General features: G+C 33.8%; 1 protein-coding gene across 4 annotated transcripts in view; it reads right to left on the bottom strand.

Moving 5' to 3' along the window:
- Positions 1 to 21,277, bottom strand: part of LOC127842613 (Kv channel-interacting protein 4-like) — a 91,446-nt gene that overhangs the window by 12,787 nt on the left and 57,382 nt on the right. The window contains exon 1 of one of the 4 annotated variants that reach the window (XM_052372199.1): positions 16,156 to 16,597. The exons of 2 other annotated variants lie outside the window; for them this stretch is intronic. In XM_052372199.1, coding sequence (XP_052228159.1) covers positions 16,156 to 16,252 — 97 coding nt within the window. In that variant the 5' untranslated portion in view covers positions 16,253 to 16,597. Of the gene's footprint in view, positions 1 to 12,984; positions 13,357 to 16,155; positions 16,598 to 21,277 lie in introns of those variants that run through there. One more of the 4 variants, XM_052372200.1, reaches the window with a different exon arrangement.

Raw genomic sequence — 21,277 nt, 5'->3', positions numbered from 1 at the left:
GAAATAAGTTATGGTTATGTTTCTTGGGTTTCATGAATCTATATTAAGTCATCTCGGGTAACTTTTTAAAGCGAGTAATTAACATCAGAACGCAACAATCATAAATAAGTCATACTTTTGCAATGGTCTGCAACAGAATAATTGTCAAACATAAACACGCTTTTCAACGAACGCAGAAAGTTCAAATACAAGATGCTGATATTCCAGGTAAAACATTTGTATCAAAGTCGCGAACATTTGCAGAGTTGTTAGTGTTACAGACATCGAACGAGGTTTCGTATTAATTACCATAAACCATAACTATAAATCAATATAGCGGCACATCACGTTGGATGTCCAATTAAGTTTAATGCCAATCGATTGACACCAGAGTAATCATGTGAAGTTTTTTCTGCCAATACAACGATGGAAGTAAAACTAACGACGCCATAGGTTTGTCGTTATGCAATGATAGCACACAGTAAATACTGCTAAAGTTATAAACAGTTCTAGTAAACCGTACATTATCAGGTATTGACGGTGATATCATTAGAGCAATCACTGATGGTCGATAGTTGACATCGTGTATGTTCAAACCGACTACGGTATCTGATCGTCTTTCAATCGCTGACTTGTGTTCTCGATTAATGAATGCATGCTGCCTTTGTCTTAAAACCTTACAAATTTTCACATCGGCAATAAACGACAAAACATGTTATGATTGTTTGAATATTTAATCAAGTTTTACTCGCCGTCGTTTTGAAACATCGTTCGATTTGTGTTAATATGGACTCGTCAGAGATTATTGCATCAGCTCGCTTTATTGTTTTAGTGCAACGTTCTGTCTTTAAAAACGTTCATGATAACATTATCAATCACTTTTAATTATATGGCGATTCTGAAATAGCATCACATTCTGCGTCGTCAACGGCGAGATCAATTCCTTTTATTGTAGTTCTGTCAACTCCAGAAGGGTTGAGTAACAAATGTATTTGCGTTTGACATGATGCTTAAAATTGACACATCGCTACTTTGGAAAGATTTTCGATCCTGTTTTGTATACATGTTGTCTGCACGATTTAAATATAGTGCACGTTCCAGGCATATTGTCATGCCAAAGTACTCGTTTAAGATACTATTTTTATTAGCAGAAATGTACATAACCATTAGGAATTAGGCGGAAGCATTACCATTTGAAAGCTGCCTCGTGGTAAATCAATGAAAGCATCTGTTTATAAGAGTTTGGAGAAATAGGCAATGGGCATCTAGAAATAATGTTTATATTGTGTGTACATTACTGTACGTTGCTTTTACAGATCCTGTTAATGTAAGGGACTTTTTTATGCTAAATATATGTATTTAATACACTGCCGATGTTGAGTATATAAAATTTGAGTATATTACTATGCATATACATCCACGCTACGTAATGGACTGTATATTATATATTTCTTCTTGTTCTTCATGTGCATTCCGATGACTTTGAATGGGTACTATGTGGTATTAGGTTCTAAAAAAACGTTTCAATCAGAAAATAATGGATTTACATGTAGTTGATACTTGTATTAACTTTATATCTACGTGCCTGAAAAAGTTTTTGTTCTATTGTTTTTTGGTAACGTTACAATTAAATTACTGAACAATTTTTATTGTAAACCGAATACATATTCCTTTTAGTTTAGCTACATTTTAATTTCAACAAAGATGTTGTTCATGCTTATGTTTAATGTAATTCGTGTGTATTCATTAATTATGGGCAAAATGAGGGATTTGGACCGGTTAAAACACTAAATAATTGATCGTTCCGAAATGTTCACACAAGCTTTAAACATGCGTTTATATTTAATAACTATTTTTTGTGTTTCTTTTAATTGTCATTGAAATTGGTAATGTGCAATCAATAAAAGCTTAGCGAAGGATATTTATCTACTGAAGTTTTTTCCTATAGCTACATTATTCCCTATATACAGACACACAGTAACTGATTAAACTAACTATGCACAACCAACTATGTTCGTCACAAGATGTGTCCTTTGGGATATAAAATGAAAATAATTATATTACACATGTGGTTTGAGGCACTTGAAAGAATCAAAGAACACGGATGAATGCTCAATAAAAGCTTCAAACGTTTAGAGACATCAGTTGTGTTGACAAAGGAATTAAAAAGAAAATGTACACGTCTATAGCAGCAAATTAACTACAACTTGATAATTAGGTACATTCAAAACGATTGAATCCAAAATAACAAAGGCGAAACGTATATATTCGTTGCTGGGGCATCATAGTAAAAACATATTTTCCAGATTGAGAAGCATAAATTATTCAATCATTCGACGCATAATTCTATTTCGCTAACGTTCACTTGCAAAGACCACCTATTATAATATTACAAGGCATGTATATCATAAGTAATAAATCGTAACGGACCATGCAAAGGTTGAAATAAACTAACGCGTTTTATGTGTTGGTGTATCATGATTACAATCGGTGTTAATATGTAATAAATTAAACGCAGTAGAATAATGTTTAATAAAACCTCTGTGCAAGTTTAAGTTTGGAAAGGGATTCACCAATCATGAATTTTCTAATTAAAAGTAAAAATAGACGGAACACGGCTACGCCACGAAACCATTATATTAAAGCTTCATTTATTATTAAATTAGCATCATTATATAATCCTTAGTCGTGCTGTCTGCATGTAAGCTCCAACACACACAATTTAAGAACGCTACTCCACAGCTAGTGGCGAAATGTATTTACTATGTTTGTAGGCACAGATGAAAACGCTTTCTCGCTTTACAATATAATTAAGAAAAAAATATTCAGCACAATATAATAAATTTTGAAGTGTTGCACTTTTGGATGAACAATACGTGCGGCATAATAAAATATGTATATCACGAATAAATAATCGTGTAACTGTAAGAATAGAAAAACAGCGATTGACAGGCGAGAAATATTCAGAGCAGAAATTACACGCAGTTTATATTAGTGCCGCTACACATCAAATTAAAAAATCACAATAACATACACACAAAAATAACACAAAATCAACGTGTATCAAAAATATTTGCGTATTTCGAAAAAAAATAGTATTATTTAGCTTTTTTTCAAAATATATGGCGTACTGACTTGATTTATAAACAATCTACGTTGACCGTTAAAAATGACTGTAGTGTTACTTATATGTTTATAAAATATTTTTATCCCCAAGCTTTTAAAAAGCGTGGGGATATTGTATTGATCTCCATCTTTCTGTCCGTCCGTTCGGCCACTTTCTCCTCCTACAATATTAGCACTAGAACCTTTGAACTTACACACATGGTAGATATGAGCATATGTGCGACGGTGACGGCGCGGAATTTTGATCTGACCCCTGGGTCAAAAGTTATGGGTAAATAACATTTCTAATGACAACACGGTCTATCTCGACCATCCATGTCCACATTACACACCCCGGGGCTCCACCAACATAGGCCTTGCCCACCCAGAATTGCCTTTTAATATAACATCTATGCGGCGTGGGGATACGCGTCGGCCTCTGCCGTGCCACTTCTAGTTTTAATATAGTATATTACTAACCAGATGTGTAACAATAATTTCAAATATTATAAATAAAAAAAATCTTGCCATAAATTGCGTCCATATTGAAGATGCCTATTAACGACATTTATTAAAATATTTAAACCCAGAAACATATTTCAATGTACACACACTTAAAGTAGACTGGTTATTTGGAATATATTTTTTGTATTTATCTATTGATGAAACAAGTGCAATTTAGGCAAGTGTATTGAAACTTATACAAAATGATAAAAATAATTACAGTGTCGCTTCACAACTAACATGCATCAAGCTAATTAGCATCGGAGATTATCGGATCTAAAAGCAGGCCAATCAAAAATGCAGTAAATCAAGGGATATGCCTAAAAATGAACGTAAGTAAATCATTATCGATGATAAGGCGTTTAGAAAATATACATATATTCCTTTCGATTAATGATTATAAATCTATTGTTTGCATACTCTCGGTGCAACAGAAACAAGCATTTACGGGTTGTGTGTCCGTTTGGAAGATGGCCGCAAGATAAACTTATTAACTTGATTGCTGGACGTTTTGTGTCGTGTTGATGTATGGATTCTCTTATTTGTCTGTACAGGCTATTAGAAAACTGGCTTAATGCATTTTTCGATGGCAAGGAGGGGTTCATATGATGATGATTTATCTGACAGGTTTTAATTTCAAATTTCCCGGATTTGATGTCATGGGAACCCTTATGTCAGAAATATGCCGGAGGAGCTAGGGGTTGTATACTAAGTATGTGTATACTAAGCACACGATGTGCCTCTTTATTGAAATATTTTACATTGATACATTTAATTACAATACGATTTCCTAATTATCTCAGTTAATATAAGACTGAGGCCTTATAACTGGTAAAAACTATATATTCTTTGCAGTATTGTATACGTACAATAAAACTATTCAATATGTCCAATATCAATACTAATGGACCATCTTAACTGATCAAAACAATAACATATTTTCTGACTCCTGACTCAATATGCTGATCGCTATCCGTAAAGGATACTTAACGTTATTCGTTATCAATGATTAACACTATCAATGGTTACTGTTAACAAGTCAAAAATGATTCCAAAAGGTGTAAGCGTATAAATAGTAGCTGCATTAAATAAAATGTGATTGATTTTCAAAGGTCAATAGTCTAAACTGAACCAGATTATTTGTACAGCGAGAACTTAACGACCACAATAAATTGCATATAATACACACGACATGAAAAACACGCAACAAAAATCCCCACTTTTTTCTAATTGAATTTGATTTTAGATATGTATACTTTATTTGAGATTGTTTTTGTTTAACTCTGCAGCAAAAACACATTCCTGTGTTATATAAGCAAAACATGTTAAACCAGTGTGATGAACAATACGCCAACAATACGCCATAACAATGTACATTTAATCAATATAGCGGCACATCGATGTTGATCGTCACTGTAGTTTCAATTCGATCTTTATCTGAGTAATCAAGAGAAAGAGGTAATGTTGATATTCTGTTAATTAAATGGTGACATGACATATCATGCTTGTGTTGAAATCACTTAATATTAGTCTGCTCCAGAGATAATGTCACTGTCAATGTTTGCATGCATTGAATCCTTTAGCTGTTTTCGACCCCTGAAAATATTGGTCAGTGCGTGTTAAACAGTTGCAACGCATTTCATTTCATATTGTGGCATTATACAAACACATACTAGTTTGGGTTATTTTACCAACACATGTATATAATGTTCGAAGGTAATATCGTTGACCTCACTCATGTTGTCTTGTTCCAAATGACACGTTCATGTCTACATTGAATTACAAATATTCGGGCTCCGGATTTCTTAATATGTATACAATATTATTATACATATAATGGAAAGCGGGTCTGGCAATGTATTTCAACTGGATAAAACTCAAATTCTATACATGACCTATCAAAGGAACTGACCCCATTGTTCTCTTCACTTATGAGTTGTTTGTATTGATTTGTAGTGTGTGGACAATCCATCACTTGAAGTAAATAAAAACAAATTGCAGATGGTACAAATAGCTTCTCTCCTTACAACGTTTGGTGTGTTTTATACCTCATTTCTGTATAAAGGTAAACTATGCTTATCAAAAAAACACGTAAGCCGTTCTGTTAAAACTGATGTATTTGATCATAGCTATGATTAAGACAAAACTTTATTGTTGACTTTAGTTTATTTGGTTTCATGAATGATCATGAACCTGACGCATTATATAAAATGATTTTCGTTTTTTTGCAGGTTCAGTGACAATGTTGCTAGTTTGCCAGTTATTTTTAAAGGACACAAGGGGGGCAATCACTTGCAAGTAAAGAAAATGAGAGCAAGAGTTGTCCAATTCAGCTTTGTGATTACACATACGGAATACATCATGCGCTTCAACGAAAATATTTGATAAAAATTTTACAAGTGTTGAACATAAATTAAATATTGTCTTTTTTTTAAATCACACGCATACTACGTTGATTCCCTATCGTTGATTCCCCGTCAAGATCTATCAATAGTGTCATCAGGATATTTTGACGATAAACACTATATACATGCGGATGAGGTGCTTTTGGTTTCCATATTTATATATCAAATATAAAGTCAATGTAAATATCATTGACGCCGGTTTGACCAAAAGGGCCTTATTCGAACAAATTGTATAAAATGACAACAATAAAAGTTGACCAATAAGTTAACCTCTGGTTTCATGAAGACGATTGTTCAAGTTCTCCTTTAAAAAATATTTGTTGAATCATTGATCCAATTAATCACAGTACCAGAACGATTCGGACACCTAATATAGGATCACTCTAGTAACATTCCAATATAATTGTATCAATACCTGCGCAGTAGTTCAGGAAAAGATGTATTTAAAAAAAACGTTGCCGGAATCACGCATTTATTACATGAATGAGGGCCAACATAACGTTATCTTAATTTCAAACGATGAGTTGTTGTGCTTACGCTAGTAAATTAACAAGATATAAAGTATATACAAATATTTTACTTTGTAGACGAGGAAAATTAATGTATGCACCTGCATGACGTAATACATTGTGTTTTATCATAATAAACAGCCATCGTCCGTAAAAAAAATCGGAGCCAAAATAGAGCAGCTTGGTTTAATGTAACTACACACAAACTGGGTGGATCAAAGTAAAATTCAATGCAATTTAATATTGATTTCAAAGTATATATTAAACGGAACAAACATGTTTACGCATGTAAATGTGTTCAATCCTGTGGTGAAAGAAACATAGAATCTACTAGCACTAGATAGATGGAATAAATTTTCTTCATACCAGAAAAACTACAAGTTAAATAAATCTAAAAGAAATGATACTACCCACGCTTATTATCATGCCACCACAATGTATGCATATGTCGTCTTTAGCCCGGGGAAGGAACACATCTCTAATGATAGTGAGGCTTTTCTCAAAAGCCGGATGTAATGTCTGATTGCTGAAGATTGGTCAGACTTATTTAGAGATGTAGCAGTTAATATGGTCATTTATATACAATTCATTATTAACCCTTGGCTATGTGCAATGCTCAGGACGAGATCGATCGATGTAACGTATAATGGCTATTATAGAACAAATATACTATATGAAAAATCTTATCGTTAAACTGCTTGCGTGAGACCGTTAGGAAGAGCACTGGCTACACTGTAGTATTCTTGGCAATCTGTTGCAGACAAGAATTGTAACGAAATGACATTTACAACGTGTCATATGTTTGGAAAAACTTATATTTAAAATGAAGAATTGTACAAGATAAGTATAGATGCAAAGCATCAAAGTGCGTAGGGAATTTCAATGTAAAAGGCACGCAATGAAGTTACATGGAACGATTTTTTTCTACTGTAAATATTAATATATTTGCCGATTATTTTATGCAAAATAGAAAAAGATACTGGTATAACCATTATCTATGATTTTGTGTTATAACCCCCAACTAACCAGTATCTATGATGTTGTGTTATAACCCCCAAATAACCATTGTCTATGATTTTGTGTTGTAACCCACAAATATTTCATAGTTCATTTTATTTACATTGGTTTCCTTTTTGACTGGCATCCGTGTGCAGTTTTCATTAATGGAACAGAACTGTGTAGATTAAAAAAATCTGCTTCATCTTTTTAAGCGTAATTTCATATTTTTCTCAACTTCAAGGGGAGATGATTCTGAACTTATTTTTACGATGCTCATTTACGATAGGGGTTGAGTACTCATTGATATGAAAACACTGTAAAAGTTGTAATGTGTTTACGAACCCCACCCTCTCACACATATATTTCATGGGCATAATAAAAAAATGGTTACAATAAAACAGCATATTTATTTAAACTAAAATGTCTGCATCAAAACAAAAAGCAAAAAGTTAACATAGAACACAAATAAAATAATTTGATTCTACTGTGGCTCGAACCTTGGGCCTCTTACAAGTGAAGCGAGAGTGTAACCACTACACTACGGAACCGCTTGAAAAATCACCTTCTAACTAAGATATTAATAAGCTATTAATAGTCGGTTTAAATGTAAACCCGGAAGTTTAAACGCTGGATAGTGAGCGGGGTTAAAGGTCCATACCAAAGGGTCCATACCTGGCAAGATACGGGTCAGGCCTGCGGCCTTCTATGTGTGGTTCTTAAAAACAAAAATCTGTAGGAGGACTTGATAGTAATGAGACTAGGGTGCTGTGATGGTGCTCCTCATTGATAAGCGGCTGCTTCCTTTATCAAGACTCATTATTACAATTAATAATACGTATCGCGCTTCGCGCTCTATAGCGCCTTTATTAGTATTTAGATGGTTGCTAGGATAGTGGAACAAAGAAGTTTAGTTTTTATACAAAACCAGAAAGTTTCACCGGTTCGCGTATTTGCCCAGTCCCTGTGATCTTTTATTATTGCCAAGTCCCTGTGATCAGTTATTAATTATAAGAATTAGCTTTGCATTATTGGCAATAAATGTTGTAGTAAATGTAATAGGCACAAATGCAGTACTTATTTACACTAATTTACACAAAAAATCACCACTGCGCAAGATATTCTGACAACAAAAATATATACATTGATCAGTAAAATAACTTCTCCTCCCATAAGCGAAAAAAAAACGTATTACATTCTAGTCGCCGCACTTCAGTGCGACGCCAATAACATAGAGGATATTTGTTGGATTCTGTGGATTATCGATTTTAATTCACGAGTGATCATAGAAAAAAAAAATCTATGATCACGAGTGAATTAAAATCGATATTCCACTGAATGCAACATATTTTCTTTTTATTTTATGCTTTTTTTTTCACCGTTTATATACATTGTTAAAGAGTTTAACTAAAGAATTTTGCTGGGATAATGACGTCATGTTTTCAAAAAACAGTAAACAGTGAAAATTATCGATAATTTTCACTGATAATTTTTACCGTTTGAAACAGTGAAATTATCAGTTTTAATTCACTGATATTTCTTTATAAACCACCGGAAAGCATAAAATATAAACGGATATGAATATGCCAAATTTTATGACATTTATTGAATAAATGAGCACGTCAATTGGCATCATTACTGTACTGCTTGAACTGTCTGATGCTAGTTACATATACATGTCATCGAGATATACATGTAGAAACGCCATTACTTTCTATCGGAAAATCTAAGGATAATCCATATTTTCAGTGCTTGGATCCTAAAACAAACTACAAATTTCCTTTTAAATGAGTGCAGCTTATGACAAGTCACTTTACATAATGACGGTAACATTGGACTTTTGTCAATACTCGTTAAGCGTACAACCATGACATCGGACTGCAGAACTGTTTTGCACTACGAGAAGAATGGATACGTATTCCATTACTGACATTGCGCAATAATAAGTAATAGATTCTAGACAGGGAATCGGTTTTTGTTCGTGCGCACTAAGTAACAGAGCTTCCTTAGTGCAAACTGCATGTATATCATGCGCAATTTATATAAATATTTAAGTGTATTAGAATACCCTGTTGTAGCTGACAGATCTGAAGGACAGCAATTGAAACATCAGTCGTACATTTACATATACTAAACTAATAATCGTAAATAGAACAATCGATTATCATTTTCAGAAATGAATGGGTCCATTCTTCTTATGCAAGTTAAAGTATATTTTATGACAGTAGCATGCGTCCTTAATTCTATTACACAGATTTGTTGAATTTTAGGGCGCCTACAATGTGTTGCACTTTAACCCCAACAGCGATAATATCCATAAAGGTAGTCTGCATAGTAAAGTTAACATTTAAAAAGTTCCATTGTCCATAATATCAGTACTTTGGTGTCAAAGGTAAAACTACAAAATATAACCTATGTGACAAGAGATGTTTTAGTATTTAAGTATTATATCATTCACCATAATATAATTTATAAATAACCGGTGAATGAATTTAGTTTTAGACGAGAGGTAATTTAAATTGAAAAGATAATTTTTATTTAAATACAAAATCCCATAATGACAGCCATTTATACGACAAAATTGATGGTTTGATCAGTCTTAACTCAACTTAAATCGAGTGTAAAGCCGTTCATACATGTACCATTGCGGACTGCACAGGCTATTCTGGGACGACACTTTACGCACATGCATTATGCCCAGTTTTCTCAGAAAGCGACTCAAATGTATTCCGCTGTCTGGTTATACGTAATTACACATCAAACAGATTACTCGTCTCAGTAATGAAACCATGATATTCGACAAATGCTGTTGATTCCTTACAAATCGATTCCATCATTGGATTGCATGCAGACGGTCGTGCTATTTGCCATTATCATGACAAACAACATGCAACAAGTTCATGTCTCTTGTTTGCGAATCTTGACGTTCCACAGTTGCTTGCTGTTTTTAACTTGCTCATGTAAATATTCATCTTTCTGAAAGACATGTCTTAAAGCTTCCCACTTCTTTATCCTCGAAGTGATATATACACGATATATTGACTCTTTACCATTCTTTAATGCACCTATTAACGTGTCTATCGCACACGAATTAATGTAATTTGACAGAAAAATCAGTGTTGTGTGACAGATACAAAGTGAACACTACATATGTGAAACTTAAAATGAATTCCTAACATTAATAATTAAGTTAGAAGACAAACATGGGCTTTTAATTATGCTTAAACCATAATTATGCATATGTACCAACTTCAAGCGGGCAACTTTATCAGAAAGCGAAATAAAAATACTGATGGACTCGACACAACGTGTTGATGAAATTCTCATGGGTTATACTGTTTTCCGAAATAATGTCATGCGCAATAAAGTTTTGAGTTCTAACAAAGACATCTACTTTTATTATATTATCAAAAGGTGTTCAAACAAACGATCCCGTGTTAAGGGCCTTTTTCACGTTTTGGTAAATTTACAAAATAAAATAAAAATGTTTCAGATTCGCAAATTTTCGTTGTAGTTATGATATTTGTGAGGAGCCAGTAATACTGAACATTTGCCATGCTCTAAAATATCCATTACATGCATCTTTTGACGATTTAAAAACCTGAAAATTATGAAGCGTTGCAACGCGAAAGGATTGAATAATTTGGAGAGTTCTCTTTCTGTCGTTATATTTTGTGATACTACGAGAATTGCTGGTATAAAGTAGAAAATACATCATTCATTGTGCGAGCACGGATGGCCGTGTGGTCTAAGCGATATATTTTTACTCCAGGGGTCAGTGGTTCGAGCCCAATTGAGGGTTACTTTTTTTTACGTACGCAAACCAATACAAACAAACGCACAATAGTAGAAAAGAAAATGCATACTAACTGAAATTTACACGCACGCGCATACTGAATACAAGGTCACACACTTTCACAAATGTCAATGTATACAATATATCGCATTCCGTGCGCCATATAAATGGAGTAGTCAAACATAAGTTTTTTACTATTAAATTATTAATATATACTTGGAATTTGTCCGCATCGTATTGTGCATGATACGGTATAGTTCTTGAGAGAATACCTACATATACTATGCATGTGTGCATGTGTTCATTACACATCCATATGTATTTTACAAAATTCGATAACGACCAGAGAAGTCTGAATTATACAGTTTACAGTTGATTGTTTATGAGTATACAGCACATAAATGTAAGTATATAACAAACGAGTGGTCAAGCGATCGGTAAGTTGTATTAAAATAGAGTTCATTTTCATATACAAAACAAAACATAAACGAGAGGTCTATCTTTGTTTTCATGATAAATCTACATAAAATGGTTATGTACGAATGTGTTGCAATAGTCTAAGGATAATCATAATAGAGATTAAACAAGTTTCTATTAGAAGTCAAATAATAAGCATGACTATTCCACTCATCATTTGAGCATCGTTCAGGGAAAACTTGGTCTACTGCATAGTGTTTGCCCTGATTAGCTTGTGCAGACGGCACATGCTTTTCTGGGATGACACTAAACGCATAGCATTAAGCCCAGTTATTCATAGAGCGAGACTTATTTGTGCAGATGTTGTAAATAATGAATGATATGCACGCGGACACAACTCTTATCAATGGCCGGTACTCAAAGTTTACCTGGTAATTATTGATTTTCCCTTGATAACAATAGGAGACACACAAATACCATACAAGTGGTACGTCGTTCATAATATCTTAAACTCTAATGATTCAGCACAGTGATTCAAAAACACAACTTTCCCCACGTCTAACAATATTGTGTTAACCGCGTTTTCTTGACAAAACAAATGTGTATTTTTATAAGAATTGAAACTTGCGAAACATTATCAGGAGAAACGTTCGTGTTGTTAACTACGCAGAAACATCAACACATTATTCCCAACGTGATAAAGGACATTTGTAACCGGCTCTCATTAAGTATCTGCCACAAACAGGGGGAAATAAATAGTTATGAGCCTTGCTCTGTGAAATTCGGGTTTATGCATGAGTGTAAAGTGTCGTGCCAGATTAGCACAGTCCACATAGGCTATTCAGGACCGACACTTTCCGCTTAGACTTGCCTTCCTTCAAACGAAAAATTCTATTGAAGCGGAACGTGTCGTCCCTGATAAGCCTTTGCGAAAGGCACAGGCTTAAATTGGACAACACTAAACGAAAATGCATTTAGCCCCGTTTTCACAGAAAGTGGTTAAGATGTAACTAAATAGTAGCAAGCAAAATGTGTTGAAAAATATTTAAGTGACAGTCGCGATCTAAATTAAAGAGAAAACAATTAGCATATGGCTTCAGCGCAGACATTATTCAAATAATTAGTTTAAAAAAATAGTGATACTTATGTCGATAACTTCAATAGCGATGAAGTCGTAGTTGTATCAATTGTATTAAAATGTTATACGTTTTGGTCTTATAACACTTGAACGTTTCACATGTTCAACATTTAAAGAAAAAAAAAATCTACTTACTTTTTTCTTGGTCAAGAAGAAAATGTTTCCTTAAAGGCGGGCAAAGCCGGTACAAAATCATTCGATACATTCGTAACATCCAGACAGACTTGCGTTAACAAGGTTTGGTTTTCATCCAAATTAAATGTCACCGACTCGCGTCTGCAGAAATAAAGTCCGGGAAATTAATCCGTCTGCTACAAATGGACGATTCTCCAGCAAGGCAGCACAAGTACTAATGTCAATTTCTGTCATGTGTGCACTTGGTTGTTCTCGGGAAAAATCATCTTTAAGTAATACCTTCACATTCAATATACATGTAATATAACTATACTATAATATTCATAGCTCAATTACTGTAACATTAACTAAGCCCATTGTAACACACTAAAAACAGTGATCGATGTCCTTTGTAAATAATTCTTAATCAAATACTTATAATAAAATAATACACATGTACCGACAAGCGATCGTTAACATGCTGACAGTATCATGTTATACAGAAAACTAATCTGACCGATGCTGGTTTTCAAATACAACACAAGCTATATCCGAATCTATATAACCCGCAATTCAAATGAAATACCTCATTATCTAGCGATCCTCCATTGGCACTAATATAAATCTATTTGTTTATCGGTTATGTTTTATAATTACACATCCAACATGATTCCCGCAAACGCGCACGTGAGGTTTCCATCGGTTTTTACTTGACGCGCCAATCTCTGGATATTCCAATACTGCAATAAGGCTCGACGCCCGAGCTATTTGTATGATGCCTGCTAAATATAAAGATTATTGATGTCGCCTCAAGAATTGTACATGTCGTACCTGGTTCATTGAGTCAGTAACTATTTCATCAATGTCCTATTTGTACTGGACTTTTAGTATGAATGTTGTGAACCCGTTGTTAGATGGCTCATCTGGGTGTCTTGATACAAAATCGGTATGTATAATAAATATTATAATAACTTCCAAACAATCATAATAACATTTTTATTCATCAAGATAATATGTATATTTGTTTTATTTACTTTGTTTGGGTTTCAGTATTATAATCTGAAATTCTACACATGCTTCATATTGCTTATTGATCAGAGAAAACACATCCCTTAATCGTAATACCAACACCATGTTCATTAATGTGACATAATAGTTTTCAATACGAATATATAGGTTTTAGTTTTTAGTTAGTCTTACAATGTATCAAAATTATAACCAATGCTTGTCACAGTTATCATCACGTTTACAATAAATCATGTTTTGATTACCCGCAGACGGTCATCTAGATGTGTTTGTTGTATAAATTTTCCTACTAAGTCTTTCTGCATACGGTCTTTCAAAACATATGGACGCTCGCTTTTAGGTTAGCTGAATTAGTCTCCTACTGGGAATACGGGGCTTCATGCGTATACGTTAAGATTCCTCCCAGATTTGCATGTGCGTACTGCACAGGCTCATATTGGGCGACTCCATTTTAACTTTTTTTTCGCTTAAATGGTGTCTCTTTTTAGCGACAATCCAGTTTTTGCGGAAAGTTTTGTAATTGATTAGCAAGTGCGTGCATCGTTAAGCCAAGTTTGCCCGTGTCATGTGTTTGAATATGCTCCTCATGTAAACAGACAAATCCGTAAATGAATAGACAAACAGGGCGGGCAGTAAGGTGATAAAATAGGAATGTAGGAAAATCTAATGACAGGAAACTTTATCAGGAAACGAATGCTTGGCATTTGCAAGTGTTGGCTTATCTAAATCATGTGAAATATGCAAAATATCAGCGTCAGGAAATATTTATAATTTGATGATAACTAAATAGTTTTTATTATCGAATCGACCTAATATGTATTGTTATTTTACAACAATTGAATTTAGTTACAGCAAATGAAAAGTGATGTTGTTATGCGTGAGAATAGTAAACTTCTCGCAATGACACTATGCAGTAAATTGCATTATTAGACTAAAGCAGTGTTTCGCGAAAATACGTTTTCAACACTACTTTTAACAGACATAAGTTAGTAATAGTTACCGAGTGTACACTTACTGATTTTTCGAATAGCTTCTAGTTGTTTTGTTTTCAGGAACACTAGATGCGTGTGTACGGTTTTGAGTTGCTAATTCTGACTAACATAGATGTCCATTATAACATTTTACATATTTGCACTAAATGTGTTGACACATGCATCGTGTTTAATACCTTATCAACTTAAAGCTCCGTTTATCAAGTAAATTTCATAAACGCTCATAACTATTTGTGGTTGATGCAAATATCTTTATCTTAGATGTTTTTATGTCTGAAAAATGTGTGCGCATATAGTTCCTTCCTTTATGAAATATAGTAAAGTTAGTTTAAGAACTGATGCACCAATTATCATCATCTTGTAATGCTATTGTAATAACTGTCTCTGCAAATCAATATAGAAGTCGTCATCACTTAGCACCATTATTTACTATTCACATTGACGCAATACCCTAATCAATGAAGTCAATGACCGGTCCCTCGAGACACACCCTCCGAGCACAGGTGTAAGGCCAACAGCACCACCGGTGTTCTAATGAAGCAGATATTAATATTGGGGGCATTGTTGTTGTGTCTGCTGCGTCAATATTAGCGCATCAGGTTCAGGTCAACGCTTCAATACTTAAGATGACTAATTGTATAAATAGTGATGTAATGTTGTACGGCAAAACATAGTCTATAATAAGAAAAAATGGACAGTGTTTAACAATATGACATAAACCAATAAGTACTTCATGCAGTGTTAATGAACACAATGTCTGCATATTCATTAAATAAACGGTTTGCCTGATAGAAACAGATAACCCAGTTTTAAATCATAATGACGTTGACAAACAGATGGTTTAAAAACAAGTAACATGTTAAATGTTCCATATAAAATAGCATATGTGTTCATTCATAGAAATGGATATGTTTACCTCGTAATACGTTATAGAGAAGTCTTGATACGCTTGAACCAAAAAAATAAATAATGTTACACTTGTTGAATAATACAGGTGAACATACTTATGCATTACAAATACGCGCAATGTGTAAGTGAAGTTAAATACGGTAAACGTCACGTAAAATCATTGTGCGTTTAGTGAAACTAAACAATATTCACACACAACACAGGGAAAAAATTGATAGCTATGTATGTACACGGTGAAATAAAATGGTAAAAGCTAACTTCTTACGTTTTTCCTTGTCAACCAGTAGGTGTTTCCGTAAAGGCGGAATAAAACGCGCTAAAATCCTGCAAACCATCCAGCCGGGGTGACCACTTTTAATCATGACGTGTTTGATAAGCAATTTTTGTACGTAAATAAAACCCAGAATTTCAAAAGTGACGTGTTGGATAAGCAATTAGTGTTCGACAATAATACCCAGAATTTCAAACGTCGTATGCGTCTACATGTTTAAGATTGTCCTTGAAAAGAATATGACATAAATATTAGTATCACTGTAAGATTTATACATACTGAAGTTAACGTATTTTATGTCATTTTCTTAAAAGCGCACTTCACCAAATACTTTTCTCGACGTTGTATTACAGCGCTTGTTGTTCATTCCGTGCCCAAGCGAAAACAAAAATTACATAACCAAACATTTAAATTAATTTAACACACACTTGCTGTGTGTAACATAAACCCCAACTAAATGTGCATTGCTAGTTACTACTGGGGATGCACATACTGACACTCTGCGCTTTTAGACCAAGCCTTAAACGCGTTTCCGTATATTTATTATCTAATCAACATATTGTTTCTATCAACTAATTCCTTCTAAGCCCATCGTTATATAAAATTGCAGTTGTAGTAAACACACTTCTTTGAGGTGAGCCATCTGTTTGGATCAGCCGTATATACGCCAATAGTGCAGCTATTGTGAATTATTAATATGTTCGTGAGAGATCGATCGTTTGTTAGCAGAATCATGTTAACCTCTAAGCAAAGTACACTTGGTAGTCCACATTCTTAGACGTAATTGATAGATTCTGAACTATTTATGGGAGAGAATCCACTTTTTGCCTAAACAATGAATTCCAATAACCAGTAGACAAAATAATTGAAATGAATTTACAATATTTACGGCCTTCCTTACCTAGCAACGGGACTGTAAAAACTTCATATAGTAAAAAGCACATATACCACGCAATTAATAGCATTATGCATCTTTCACACTATATACATTTTCTAGGGCATTATGGCGGACTTAAATATTAATATATGGCTTGCATTTAAAAATAACTGGCCATCCATGTTCACGGATTGTTATGTGAAGAAAAAGTTTAAAATAAAAGAATGTGCAGCTTTTAAAATCAATGACTTACCGATATAAGGTCCGTGCATACCGACCTCATATATAATAACCTTGCTCTGGGAAAACGGGACTTAATGCATGTTCGTAAAGTGTCATCACGATAAACCTGTGCAGTCCGCAAGGCTTTGGCGGACTTATCAGAGACGACTCTTTCCACTGTTACGTATTTTTCGTTTAAAGGGGCCTTTTCACAGATTTTGGCATTTTTTTAACTTATTCATTAAATGCTTTATATTGATAAATGTAAACATTGGATCATAAAAGCTCCAGTAAAAAATCAATAAAAAAATTAAAGAAAGGAAAAGAACATTGCCATTTCGAACCAGTGACCCCTGGAGTCCTGCCAGAGTCCTGAAGTAAAAACGCTTTAGCCTACTGAGCTATTCCGCCGATTACACATTCTTGACGTATTTTATACCTTATATAAGCAATCTTCGTACTTTCACAAAATTTAACGACAAAAACAGAACTCTCCAAATTATTCAATCGTTTCGCGTTGCAACGCTTTATAATTTTTAGGTTTTAAAATCGTCAAAAGATGCATATAATGGCTATATTAGAGCATGGTTAATGTTCAGTATTACTGTTTTCTCACAAATATCATAACTAAAACGAAAACTTACGAATCTGAAACAACTTTTTTCAATTTTGTCAATTTACCAAAGCGTGAAAAGATCCTTTTAAAGGCAGTCTATTCATGAAGGCGGAAATGTGACACTGATTAGCCTGTACCCAAGCTTATCTGTGAGGACACTTAACGCAGATTTTGAAGCCCGGATTCCCAGTGCAAAGCTTAAATAATAGATTTGGAAATAAAAGCGGGAAGTAATTTATGGACGCATTAGAATGCTATCTGACTTTTTTTCGAGCTTTTTTAAACCAATTTATTTAAGCTCGATAGAATAACAAGCCTAAGCTTATTTAAAACGCTCTCGAGTCCGTTTCCGTGGTGTCTATGGGGGAGATCTAAAGAACGCTCCCACAGTAAATAAATAAATACATAAAAGATATTGAATTATACTATAGTAACCCAAATAAACACATGTGAATGAAAAAATACACATCATATTTATGGAAAACTGACATGGTTTAATATAATTGAAATGTGTGAATAGTATAAAAAAAAGTATTTTTAATATATTGTTAAAAAGGGTCTTGAGGCATAAAACAGCTATTTGAGTAGCGAAGAAATATAACTTAAAATTGTTTGATTGTCTATATTCATACGTCCAACGCTGCTACACTATGCCTTATGCAGATAGCAATATAGAACTTGTATTCTGGATCTTTGGAATTACATGATTGTATACAAGCCACACTAACTCGCAAGCTTCCTTTTTGAGAAGGAACTTCAGTAACATGCAGTAAGCCCTGTTTGTATAGAGCGAGGTGAATATTAATACTGTGGGTTAGGGATAGTAATGGTGGATTAATGCAAACAACGGTCATATATTAAATGCATTTGTATTGCCTTTAAAAGGACATTAATGCAGTTTAAATGAAAATATCGAAAACATTTTGCATGGCACGCAAAACCAATAATACTCAGTACAAATGTGATATAGACGGACATGTTTCACATAATGTGGGAAGAAACAATTGCGAAATATAACTTATTGATGATGTGAACGACTCAAATGAAATTTTGGCGTAGAAAAGTACTAAATACTGCATATATGTACATACTATTGATATGATCAGCGTAAATGCTCATTTGCAAATTATTTATACATTGATTTTCATAGTTAAAGACAGTATTGTTTATGAATTACGGAATAGGATTTTAGTTCCAACATTTTTTAAATTCTAAAACTGTCTCTAAGAGTACTCTGAACACATCTACAAAATAAGCGCAGATTTCCGATTAGTGTATATGTCATTTGTAAATTCATGAATTTTTCACATAACAAAAGAAAGACCTTTTTTGTTTGAATGAAGCTATGGTTTCCTTGATGTTAAGTGCTTTTAAATGTGACCTTGTATTCTTGTTAGTTATTCACATATGTTTATCTTTTTGAGAAAACCAAGGAGCGTTTATGTTAACTTTCCAAATAAAAATAATGATTTTTATTTTCCCATATTTAAGCACTTCCAATAACTGCAAGAAGCTACTCTACATAAGAAAAAAAGCATTTTTTGTTTTACCTATTTATAAGACGAAAACAAAACTGAGTGTATAGTTTATAAGGTAAGATTTCCATCGGATAGATCATGGTATTCATGCGCTTATTTTGTATTCACGATGAAAAATGCGTATAGAAATAAACAACGCAGAAATATAAATTAAAATAAAATGTGTATACATTCCAACATAAACAAAAATGAACACAAAGATTGCTAAAATATGCTTATTACCTGAATGGAGAGAGTAAACCCACCACACTCACACATACACTAGCATCGATGTCTTGGGGTTGGCCTTTATTTTGTTTCTGCAACAACTCTTTCTTACAATAGTATTATTGATGCTAGGCACTCTGCATACTTGAATCGAATCATTATCATATGGTTCGAAGAAGGTCAAGCTAAATAAAATGCGAGTTTCTTAAACAAGCAATCAACAATAACGTATACGCATCGCAATTTCGAAAGCCCTCGTGGAAATGAGGGAGAATAAATCCAAAGTCGATAATGGACGATATGTTTATCCAATCAAGTCTTCGTGATAATTCGAAATTAGCGTAAAATTACGTATGTATGCTCTACGGCGTTGTCAAACAGTAGCCTTATTGTGATTGATAACTATACAATGAGTACCAAATGATAAACGAAAGAAATATTCTGACACGTTAAAGCTAGAGAGATCATTGCTTAGTTTAAGATAATTTAAAGGACGAGGATAATGTGACATTTACTTGAAACAAAAAACAACACACACACACACACATACAATCAAATGAACTAACGAAAGTACGCGAACCGGTGTCGCCAAACACGTTGTTTACTTTGTGTTACTTGCGTCTATACCTATGCATTCAGGTACGAATCAAACCATTGTTTCTATCATACCTATTCAAAGTTTTATGTAAATTGAATGGGAGGCCCGATGCTGTAGATATATATAAGCAAGGCAATAACATGAGTTGGTGTGCTTGGCCTAAGGTTAGCATAACAAGAAAACTTAGTTACCTAATAAGTACATTATTGACCTTTTATTGAAAAGTAATGACATGCACACTAAATAATTCACGGCAGCAGTATGCATATTGCTAGAATGGTATTCCCTCTACACGCATTCGTTTAATTTCGTTAATGACAGAACCAGAACAATAACTTCAATAATAAGAGTACAGTAAGAGCATGTACTCAGGTCAAAATAATACGCACTCGAATAAGCCAGTTTCGCGGTAAAACAGTGATACTTTGGTAAAAACGATAACCCACGAAGAACAAACTATACGCAGTGTTACCATACTAAATGCACCAAATGGTGTCACAGAAGTTTTAACCATTACTTTATAATGTCCAGCCTTTGATTTCAGTTATAAGACAGTAAGTACTTATCAAAGATCGTACGCCATTCTCACCTTACGATGCAATTATCGAAGCGCCATAAATATGTAACCGTCACATTTATAATTACTTTTGCTGAACATTTCCATTCATTTTCAAAGTAGCTGTCAAATATCCTTTATATTTTAAACATACAAATCATTATCACTTACATTTTAAAATTACAAAATTCAATCGTAAGTTAACATTGTCGTACGATCTTTGATAAGACGGACCACTTGTCTTAAATGAAGAACTCCTAGATATAATCAATAGTTTATGTACTGCAGATTTCCGCGGATTGTATGTATCTTACTCTCAATTAGCCTGTGCATTCCGCGTTGGCTTATAAGGGACAACACTTTTATAATTCAATGTTGTTGTGTTTTTTCCGTTTACATTAAGCATTTTCTTTGCGAAAATCCAGCGAAAAGTGTCGTCCATCTGTGTTTATATGGGACTTGGGCTTAACGAGTTTCAATGCCTTGAAACTGCCGTACCGGC

Source organism: Dreissena polymorpha, chromosome 8 (genome assembly GCF_020536995.1).
Source record: "Dreissena polymorpha isolate Duluth1 chromosome 8, UMN_Dpol_1.0, whole genome shotgun sequence".
NCBI classification, from domain to species: Eukaryota; Metazoa; Mollusca; class Bivalvia; order Myida; family Dreissenidae; genus Dreissena; species Dreissena polymorpha.
This window is presented reverse-complemented; position numbering and strand designations above follow the sequence as displayed.